The 11628-nt window shown below is 37.3% G+C and overlaps 1 protein-coding gene across 1 annotated transcript; it reads left to right on the top strand.

The window, feature by feature from the left end:
* Window positions 1-3518: 3518 nt before the first annotated feature.
* RASGEF1A (RasGEF domain family, member 1A) lies at window positions 3519-9825 on the top strand. Its single transcript, XM_010186699.1, has 9 exons — window positions 3519-3752; window positions 4036-4110; window positions 4348-4440; window positions 6173-6275; window positions 6572-6651; window positions 7289-7480; window positions 9008-9131; window positions 9367-9439; window positions 9592-9825. Exons 1-9 carry the CDS (start codon window positions 3564-3566, stop codon window positions 9614-9616), a joined length of 954 nt encoding a protein of 317 aa, XP_010185001.1. The 5' UTR covers window positions 3519-3563; the 3' UTR covers window positions 9617-9825.
* Window positions 9826-11628: the final 1803 nt, after the last annotated feature.

Here is an 11628-nt window from a genome sequence, read left to right as displayed (position 1 = left end):
ACTCCTGAGATTCTGTGATTCTGTGAAGTGACATGCACAGTATTTCCACTAAGGAAGTTATATTTGAGCTCTTCTAGCTAGTCAATCATTAGTCTTAACTTAAGATTCTAATCTATGAAGAAACTAGACCTCATAAAAGACTTTCCTAAAACACACAGATAAAAAAATCTAAATAAAACAAAAACTGTTAGTTTTCTGGTTGGTTTTGGTTTGTTGCTTTTTGTGGATTTTGGTTTGGTTCCCCCTCCTACGCTCCCAACACTCATAAAACCTACACTTTTTCTCATCAAGAAGGTCACTAACTACTAACAGACAGAAGGATATAATCAAGAACTGCAAGAGAATTAGCTGTAAAGTGTATGAATGTGAAGGCTTACTTATATAGAAATAGAAGCTTCTTGTTTTTAAACCCACAACTTCAAGATATTTTTGAGAACAATTAGCAGGAAATGGGAAGATAATTGTATTATATGTTTTTCTTGATTCAAGTACAGAGAAAATGAAGAACAACAGGTTTGACAGCACTGCATGAATCTGATAGGACACAATACAATTAGGTGTTACCAAGTCGTCAAAAGGAAGTATGTCAGTTTTGTTGCATCAGCAGAGCTGTTTACCTGGATGCTACTATGAAAATGTCAGTGAGTCAGTAGCAGGTGGAAAGGAAATAGGATTAAAATATGCCTTCTATTGCTTTTGTAGAGGGTGAAGAGGTATATGCTGGCAGAGATACTACTGTGAAAGGTGATTTGGTAGAGGTTTTATTTAGCATCTCTATCTTAGGATTTGTCTATTACTTTGAACTAGAAGCTGGCCTTTCTCTTTTTCTTCCCTCCCACTCTGTTATTTATGAATAAATTGTCATTTGAGAAAAACACGTCTTCATGGAGTGGCTCAGTGCTCTGGTGTCTGAGGCATCTGTTGACACCCATTAATTACAGCATTACCGTTATTTATCCCCTTAACAACGGTACAAGTCAAGTTTGATCAGTGAAGAGCTATGCCACATCTGACCCCTAGGAAACATTATTTGACACTGATGAAAAGCAGCTCTTGCTCTCAGTATTCATTACCACAAGAAATTACCCAATACCTATGATAATGGTTTGGGGTGTTATTTTGTATTTTAAAACTTTTTCAAATCCTCTTAGGACACTGTTCTCCATACATAGGATAGAAAGTAAACTGAGAACTCGCACGAAGTGGTCAGATGCTTGTCCTAGTGATATCAGACAGTGTACCAAATAGCTATGGCTACAGCCAGGGTTGCATCCCAAATGAAGTACAGATGTCTTGTTTGAACTCAAACAAGGACAAATTATTGTACACTCATTGACTTATTTTCCAAAGGTGTAAGAAAATTTAGGGTAAGACTGGTAATGAAAGGAAATGCCAAGGGCATTTGTCTTAAGTATTAAGACGCTAATAAATTTACAATAGCTTAAGCAAGCCATAGTTTTTCATGTCACTGCAGTTTATTTGATCACTTTCACATAATAGCCGCGATACTCTCACCTGCCTTCAAGTTTGATTCTTTATGGTCTATATCTACAAAGTCTGCCTCCTCTCAGACACACGCATAAGTCAGACATAGTGGCTGAAGTCAAACGATTTACAATAGAAAGCTCAGCGTACCAGAGAGCAGAATTAGAGCTGTATTTTAGTCCACTCACCATGCTTCCTTGGTATTTCTGAACACTTGTAGCACAATATCTGAAATGGCTCCAGCCAGCTGCTGTTCAGCGGTAATCCAGTTGCCTCATCAAGATGAGCTGCACTGCCTTCAGCTTTTCATTTGGTTTCACTTGGGAGTCAGATTATTGCCTTGTAAAGCAACATTCTGACACTATTATTGCTTAATTATAGCATGCAATATACAAGTATTTGGTAGTCATTGTGTCTCACATCTGCTACATAATTTCAGTCATCACTGCACATTAGTGGCTTCTTTGAATGATCACAAATTCATTGCAGTTCTTTCTAGTGTATCCAGTCGACTGGCAGAAACCAGCACAGCACAATAAATCTGTCGTGGTTTAGGGCTGGGCCAGCCACTAAATCCTGGACAGACGCTCTCTATTAACCCCTCTTCCCTCCCCAGAAGGGAAGAGAAAAGAGAATAAGGGAGAGAGACTTTACAGGTTGGAAAATAAAACTAACAGATTTAATGAAACAATAATACTAATACTAATACTAATATTGTAAATAGGAAAAATAATGAAATATATACAAATATGTACAAATATTAAAAAAAAATATATAAAATCCTCCCCCCACCCTCCCCCCAATGACAAATACATCACCAGAGGTTCTGCGGAGCCAGGCACTGGAAAAGTCCCAGACCAAACTCAGCAGCAGGTGGGAGCAGGATGCAGGACACACAAATCAGGATCAGCGGCAGACGAACTGGCAGGATTCTGCTCAGGCCTTGGCCTTTGCAGGATCGAGACAGACAGAAGGGTCCCATATGGAAGGGCTCCAAGATGGAAGAAGGGTGAAAAGGGTTGAGACCCTCGTGATCTCTTGGTTTTTATACTGAGTATGACGTATGTGGGATGGAATACCTAGTTAGTCAGTTTTGGGTCCGCTTCCCCCTGCCCTGTAAACTAACTGTTAACCTTGTGGCTAACTTTAAGAGAAATAATTTGTGTGAAATCAAGAGAACAATTGTGTAGGAAAGAGGAGAAGGAGTGTCTTTGATAGAATTAATTTTTCCAGCAACAGGAAGAACAGCATTGGAAAATCTGGGCCATTTAAAGCAGTAACAGGAGGGATGGAGGACTAGGAAAGTGATCAAGTGAGCTCTTCAGGGTTGACCTCATAGAGGAATGTCTATAGGACACAAATAATGGCAGAAAGAATTCAGCTTGCCTTTGTTGTCAAAACACTGACCAGATGGATTCTTTTTCTGTGGCTTTACCAGTAGGTATCCTTACAGACCCTGTGTTTAAAATCTGTACCTGATGCACAGAAAGGCATTTTAGTTGTCCAAGAACATGATGTATATTGTGCTCTTACCTAAATCTTTGGATGCTATAGTTGTTCAGAACCAAGCCAGGGTTATTTTAGGGGTATATTCCTGGACATAATGCAAATTCCTTAGATTCTGCCTAGGTAGACAGACTTGGTCATGAGTGGGTCTGATCAGAATGAGGAAGAGCTTACAGCACTTCGTACACAGGATTGAAGAAGCCTTATGCAAGCAACTCAACCACCTTTCACTATACTCACTTTTAAAGCTGTTTACCCTGATGCCTTTGAAATGGGGTACTAGCCAAAAAACTGCTGAAAGGAACAGACGAGCCAAGCAAGTGAAACAGAGTTGGGAAGGCCGGCAGGCATAAAGATGTTGTTATGAAGTTGTGTGGGCAGTTAGGACAATGGAATGGAATGTCATGGAATGATCAGCTCAGATAAGATTGAAAAAAAGGTTAATAGGCATTTATTTTTCTCAGTCAGAAATTCCTTGGTGATCTGTGACTGCAAGAGCTAAAGGTTTTTAGCAGTCACTGTTTCTGCATTTTGCTTAGGAAAATGGAACAGTGAAAAAGATCATTAGCCAGATGACACAGAATCTCCTGATGGCCCTCTCTGCACGGAGCCAGTACCAGGAAATCAGAGAGAGATTCCGGCAACCTGTTACCGACAAAGGCACCATCCTCAAAACCAAGCCACAGTCAACTCAAAAGGACATCCTGAGTGTGTGCTGCGACCCTCTGATCTTGGCACAGCAGCTGACCTATGTTGAACTGGTGAGACACTAATTTGAGTGAATTATTTAATTTTCCAGTTACTAAATATCAATACACTCACCAATATGAATTTTGCTCTGGCTTCACTGAAAGCCTCTAATATTTTAATAAAAAAATACCAACTAATGAACAAGACCGATTTGGTACACCACTAGAAAGACACACATCTACACTGTAGGAAGATGAAAGTTACCAAAATATTCTCTTAACTTTGACTTTATTGATGTGTTTTTCATGGAACTTTTGGTTGTGCAGTGACAATCTCTCATCTCTCCAAACACAGGAAAGGGTGAGCAACATTTACGCAGAGGATCTGATGCAGATCGTCAGCCACATGGATGCCCTGGATAATCACAAGGTACAAGAAGGGGTATGGAGGGAAAAAGAAACAAAGGATAACCAGAGTAAAGAAACTCCACTATTTGAGTATACCCTGTGCAAGAAAACGCTGACATTTTCTAACCTACCTTAAGCTCATGCCTGAAGAAGTATCCCAACAAGATTTTATCAAGACATGAAAAGGAAGTTTATCTTTCGGTATGTTGACTTTATCATGATATGGGATAGGATTAACATGTGGCCTGTTCTCTTACAGTGCCGAGGTGATGTGGCCAAAACCTATAATTTAGAAGCCTATGACAATTGGTTCAATTGTCTCAGCATGCTGGTGGCTACAGAGATTTGTCGGGTAGGTATTCACAGAAAACAAGATAGCAAAGTGATCCTGGCCTTAAGGACAAAAGGCAGGCAGTGGTCTAATAGAGATTTAAACATTAGCAGTGCAATTAAAGATAATGGCATTACTCAAGCATTAAATTATTTGCATGCTTATATGATTAAGATTTCATGGCTATGTTTAGCTTTGCATAAATTCTCTAGTTTTGTGTAGCTTCCACAGTAACATTAGTCATACAGTGAAATGGAACTTGCATGGAGGTTGAGTTAGGAGCTCTCTTAGATTTATTTTTTTTAATCTTTAAATACATCCATAAATTCTCAAAGATATTAGTCTTTAAACACAGATTTACCAACAAACAGCTGTCTTTTCATTGCACTTAGATATCATTAGCACTGTCCTATATTAATTTTTGTTGTACAAAAATCAGGGATAAACTTTCTTTGGAAGTCTGGAAAGAAAGTAGACTACTGGAGAGGTTAAAAAATTAAAAAAAAGGAGGGACACCAGCCTTATTAGAAGTTAAATAATTTCCACCATATTATGAGCAAAGAAATGGAAGGTATACTGCCCCAGAACCCTTTTTTTCTTTCCCCATACGTGGTCTCTGTCTTTTTAGATTCCCTTTAATATGCAGCAATTCTAGCAAACAGGACATTTCCTCTATATTCCTGCTTGGTCAGAAGTACTTCTGTGGAAATCCAGATATCTACTGCAGTTTCACAAAGTCTGATATATTGATCCTAATCTCTTAAGTTTAAAAACACACCAAGACATGTTCCAGAGCTGGCTGGTATGGCTAATACATTCAGTAAACCAGTCAGACAAAAGGTTTTAGCATACCAAGGACTGAGCAAAGCCATTGATGACTGAACCATTTTCTTTTGATGCGACACAGAAACTGAAGTATTTAGGTAAGAGGTTTTTTTAAAAAAAGAAAAAGAAAGCTTCCTGGTGAAGTAGTCTGCAGTCACCACTCAGGAGCCATTTTTGTATAAGCCAGTCCAAACTTCTAGATGCAAATGTGGGAAAGTTTTTGATGAATGAATGTAATCTAGGCAATAATACTAACTTGAAAAAAAAAATAGAAAAATTGATGGCTTTTGGAAAAAGTTTGAAGACAGTGCTATGCATTAAGTTTGCTTTGCCGTTTCTAAAAGAATCTGCAATGCAGATGTTCTGCATCACTTGCTAGAACTTTTACATGTTTGCATGAGTGGGCATTTGTATATTTGATCATCATCACTATCTGCTCTCAAGAGGTCATATAAAAGCATACACAGTAAAATGAGAAAATCAGGACATGGCAATTCTTCTCTCTCACATTCAGGTTACATGCCACCTGTCTTAAGTCTGTTCACTGCTCTCCCTCCTTCAAAGTTTTAATTTTTTTGCATATATTCTTTCTGATCACAGCCTCACGTTATCTCCCTTTTCCAGTAACAGGAAATTGCAGAAAGTGTCCAGCTTTTTTGTATAAGATTCCCTAAGACATTGAACTTTATGTATAAACAAAAATTTATACTCCCCCACAACTGGGCAAATAATTGATAGTAGCCTCAAATACTTCTATTTTATTAAAAAATAATCTTAACAAAATACCCTCAGGCTATATCATCATAAGATTTAGCTGAGTAAAGTCTTGAAATGTCTGTTCAGTCAACCTGTTAGAATGCCTTTGACTGAACATCCCATCCAAAATTCAGGCCATCCCTTTCCTCTTAACAGGTCTTGTTTTTTTCAGGTTGTAAAGAAAAAGCAGCGTACAAGAATGGTGGAATTTTTCATTGATGTGGCAAGAGAATGCTTCAATATTGGAAACTTCAACTCAATGATGGCCATTATCTGTGAGTATCCTTAACACAGGTGACAAAAGGTGAACTCCATTGTTACAACCTGACTGGCAAGACAATGCTCGTACATGCCCCAAGTTGGTTGACCACATCAGCATGCACACTTCTACAGGGGCAGTACATACCAGGGACAGAATAATGTGTGGGTGGGTGAGTGTTAGCTACAACTTTTGTTTGTTCAAGTTGAACTGCCTTCCAAAATGCATGGTGCTGATATATAAACACAGAGCTATGTTAGCCCTGTATTTTTTCAACTCATTTGTTTCTTTGTCTCTTCTCTCTCTATTCAGCTGGCATGAACTTGAGTCCTGTGGCACGGCTAAAGAAAACTTGGTCCAAGGTCAAAACAGCCAAATTTGATGTTTTAGAGGTATGTATAAAGTTCAGACTTAATATAGAAGTCTACCAAATAGTTTAATCCAGACCTCTGCTGTGGAATTACTAAGTCACAGATCACAGGCACACCTCTGTCAGTGATCACCAGCATAAAGACATTAGGGAGAGCATTTCCTGAATTTCAGACTCCCTACTTGCCTGCAAAGAGAAGCGGATGCAAGTTTTCTTTCGATCATTCTTCCTAACGTGTGTTTTTCAATTTAACATCAAGCTAGTTTTAACTCAAGCAAATGACATTTTGCTAACCTTAAAACTAATTACAGTGCTCCATCTAGTGGAGATCTGAACGAAAACAAAACAATTGAAATTTTCAGACTGGTGGCAGCAAGTTAGAATTTAGGGTTTTTTTCAATAGTCAATCATCATTTCCTTTCAGTTTTCCATTAACCACTGAAGCAAAGCATAGATGTAAATGCAGTACAGAACTCTCAAACAAGATAGAAATCAGAAAAACCTGAATCCAGACCAGTATAAGGTACTCTATCTTGAAAGTTTAAAAGGGGCCTCAGCAAATTAATAAAGAATGAACATTCTGATTGTTAAAGCAAAGTGTTTATATATGGGAAACATACATTACTTGACTGCCTTTTCTTCACCCTGTTTTTAAACAGCATCACATGGATCCATCCAGCAACTTTTGTAATTACCGGACAGCCCTGCAAGGAGCAGCACAGCGATCTCAGACTGCCAACAGCAATCGAGAGAAAATAGTCATCCCAGTTTTCAACCTGTTTATTAAAGATATCTACTTTCTGCACAAAATACATACAAACCGCTTGCCCAATGGGCAGATAAACTTCAAGGTAGGACTTTGGTATTATAGAAACTGTAACTCTAAGCATTGTACATTACAAGCATTTGCCAGTTTTGAACTTCTAGTTCATTATATTACCAATTTCTTCTGCATTGCTGTGATGCAGACATAAAGTGGTATCTTTATCTAGGGAAATGATTTAACTGAACTTCTGTGAAAGTTAGCACTTGCAGTTGCCATGTTTATATTACATATTCAGCAGATCCACAATTGCATATACAAAGAGAATCCATAGAACTGCTGCAATGTAATTGCTTTCAGTTAAAAGATTAGTTTTGAAGTGTACTGAAGTAGAGATTATTTTTTGTTAGTCTTACATGAAATGTGACAAATGCACTGCAAAACAAAATTCACATGAGCAGAACTGATTGGAATAACATTAATTTGTTACCAAAACTGATGCATGAAAAGATTGAGAAGAAAATGAGGATTTCAGAAGCCAAACCTCCCAGTATTAAAAGTCTCTCAAATAATACAGAAATAGTCTAATCAGAAGGGGAAATCTCTTCAAGGTACTTTGTACTCAGAGCTTTTAAAATAAACTTGATTTCAAGAAGTGTAAGAATTTTAGTGAACCACGCATGATGGCAGACAAAAGTTTGCCACTCCTCAGCCCTGCACTGTTATTATGTTCAAAAAAGATTAGAGGAAACAGAAGACAGTACAGAATGGAAAGTAAGCTTTTCTGTGGCAGCAAGCTATTATATCCAAATATCAAATTGTAACGGGTAACTTCACTCTAAATCATCAATGTTAACTGATTTAACCTCATGTGGTTAGCTGGCTGCAAGTGATACACACAACCAGCAAATGGTATTTAGCAGGTCTTCAAGGGAGTTTCCACAGGTTCTGGATTCTCTCTCCCTGACCAATAGACATATGTGTCCAAAAGACCATAGCCCATCAAAGGTAGTTTTCAAATTTTTTGCCATTATTAAGGCTGGGAAGACATGGGCACACAGAATATACAAGACAAACCCTGAGTAATTATACATTTCTTAAAATCCTAAGAAGGAAAGGATATCTGTAGTTTCTATATGTTATTTTTATTAGTTCTTAAATTTAAAAAATTCTTTACGAAAAAATCAGGTAAGTCACCTTCATTTAACTTTAAGGTTGGAAACATAAAAAGTAAGTAAATAAAAAACATTTACTGTCCAGTTCCACTTGCAGGCCACTTTAGAGATAAGACACAGAAAATAAGTCAATAGCACTTTATTATATATGAAGAAAAGGTTGATAATGAAAAAGAATTTAATGCAAAAGACCAGGCAGTTAGCAGGGATACGCTATTCTAAACTTGAGAGGCTAAAAACAGATGAGGAACTAGGAGCAAGAGGGGGAGATGAAGGGAGCAGCAAGAAGAAAGATTGATGAGGAAGAAGACTAAGGGATAATTTGAGAAGAAGCATGAATAAGAACAAGACTGATGGGCTCTGAAATTGAAATAAAAGAACTAGTATTTCAAAGAAAACAAGTATTATTTTAATATTATTATTTTAATTACCTCATGCAGAAGTTCTGGGAAATTTCAAGACAGATTCATGATTTCCTGACATGGAAGCAGGTTGAGTGCCCTTTTGAAAAAGACAAGAAGATCCAGAGCTATCTACTCACAGCACCCATTTACAGTGAAGAAGGTAAAATCCTTTCCTGAACGTTATAGTGAGTTCCTGCTTGTTGAAATGCAGACAGAATATGAAGATAAAAAAATTAACGTGCAAAAAATATATGTATTATCACTTCTGTATCAGCTTCTGATGTGAATAAACTTCATTATGAAGCCTGCTAAGTTACATTTGATATACTGTAACTTTTAATTTTTTTTCCAGTTAAAGAACCCATGTATCTGACTCTTCTTATTTTATTTACTAGCTCTGTTCCTTGCATCCTTTGAAAGTGAAGGTCCAGAAAACCACATGGAAAAAGACAGCTGGAAAACACTCAGGTAAAAAGCTTCCTCAGAACTTGAGTCTTTTTGCAGATGTACACAGGCATGTGATCATCAGCTTCCTCCCTCCTGTTTGCATACCTTTTCCAAAATTGTAAAATCTGTTATTATAGAAAAGGTAATTTTAATTTCTATTACTTTTCTTATAGGACAACTCTTCTTAACAGAGCCTGATGATTTTGGATCTGATCTGCAGACTTCGAAGCACATCGAAAGAATATGTTTTTACAACCTGAAAGACTTGGACTGAGCTAAGAAAGACCTCACTGGCTGAGGTCTCTTTTGTATATACAGTAACTTTTATGAACTAAAATGTGGTAAATATTTCACATGTCAAACTTAAGGCACTTAAGTGAAGGGTTTTGGTTTTTTTATTTTAAATATAAGGGCAGGGCCCTGTTCTCAGAGATGAAACGTATCATGGGAGATGGTATCCCTAGGGAGATCTTATTCTATCAGCATCCAAATTTTTATTTTTTTTATTACTTCCACCAAAATAAATAAAAATTAAAACACACATCCCGACTAAAGCCAGTGTTCAGGTTAAATACTCCATTGGACCAGTATCCTACAGAACACTCACCATGTCTCTCTAGCTTTGAAATGAAGGTCTCCTTCACATCAGCGATACCATTCACATGTGTCAGTGTTTGTAGAGTCAAGGCCTTAGACGTCTGCTGTAAGCGTGTTCCTCTCCTACATCAGAAAATAGTGCCTTACAAGGTACTGATATTGTTTAGTGTACCTTCTATTACGCTGGTCTGGAAGTAAAGAAAATAAAAACATGGATGTCTCAAAACCAGCTACAATGTAATTTTTAAATAAAATGGAGAATATGGCACATAAAGTAGAGTATACGTGCCTGTAACATTGATGGTGCAGCAAACATATTTTTGTTACATGATTTAAAGAGATAGGATGGGGTAACTGCTGGGGGATGTGTGTTTGTGTGTGAGTATGTGTGTGTGCATGTGTGATGATGCACACATGTCTAAGTTTTAATACTTCTGGAAACTATCCTTTAAATTCTGGCTGTCAGAACAGTTTGTGTTTTTCTTTTTTAAAAATCAGGGATTTTTTTTTTAAGAGAAAGATGTCTAACCTAGATTATCTCTGCAAAACAGGCTTAGTATGGTTTTTTTGAAAACAGTTTTAGAAAACAGAAATCATACATGAGCTAGGGATAGGGAAGTAAACTTTGATGTCCAATTTGAAGTTAAGGGTAAAATTTCCAAAGAAGCTTAAGATGACTTCATCGCCACTGAACTGGGTATTTAATTCCCTTATTTCTTTTGAAAATGCTAGTCTGCATTTACAGACAATTAAAGCAAAGACCAATTTATGATACAATATTTTTCTAGTATTTTGCAAGCTATGATTAACTGTCTAGGCCAGAACACATTGAAATCTAAGGTAAAACACCATAAGAAATTGGTCAAACCTTTGAACCCAGGTCACTACCAAAATTAGAGATGATCTCTAAACCCACTGATGCTTACCACTTCTAATTTCTCCTTTTAGCCTTGAGTCTACACCTAATTTAGCTACTCAAAAGAGCACCTTAGAAGCTTATGTTGCAATTGAAGGTATTCATTTCCAGGAAAAAAATATACAGTTCACAACTTAATTCAGAGATCAGGTTAGAAAGTAAGAAAGACAGAAAAATACTCAGATTAAAAACCTATTTTGTTTAATAAGCAAATTATTACCCATTAATATCTACTGTTCTTTCCAGTAACTGTTCTCATAAGGCTTGAGGGTTGGATATTTGTAAAGATAATGACTTGAGCCAGACAATTAGTTTTTTGGTTTTGGATTTGTTTTTAAACAAGGCCCTCCAGAGTTCACCAGTGGTTGCAGCCTCCCTCATAGAGCCTCGCAGAGGACCTCTGCACAAGCTTCTTTAAAAATTATCACCTCTAAGTAGATCGGTTTTATCTTACTCTGCCTTCTGTTGGAAGGGGCAAGACTTGCTGAACTGAGGGTCTGGTTTATTCCAGTCCAGCAGACTCTTCTTGCTTAGTGCCTACAACCAAGAGCAGTGCCACTGTTTCGTATAGCATCTGCAATCACTTAGAAATTATTTGTTGCATTCACCCTATAGTATGGTGAAAAATTAAAGAGACTTCCCTCTCTCCCTGTTCCACTCCCCCCTTGACAAATACTTAAAATCAGAAAAGCAAGTT

This window comes from Mesitornis unicolor, unplaced genomic scaffold (genome assembly GCF_000695765.1).
Source record: "Mesitornis unicolor isolate BGI_N332 unplaced genomic scaffold, ASM69576v1 Scaffold51686, whole genome shotgun sequence".
Taxonomy (NCBI): domain Eukaryota; kingdom Metazoa; phylum Chordata; class Aves; order Mesitornithiformes; family Mesitornithidae; genus Mesitornis; species Mesitornis unicolor.
This window is presented reverse-complemented; position numbering and strand designations above follow the sequence as displayed.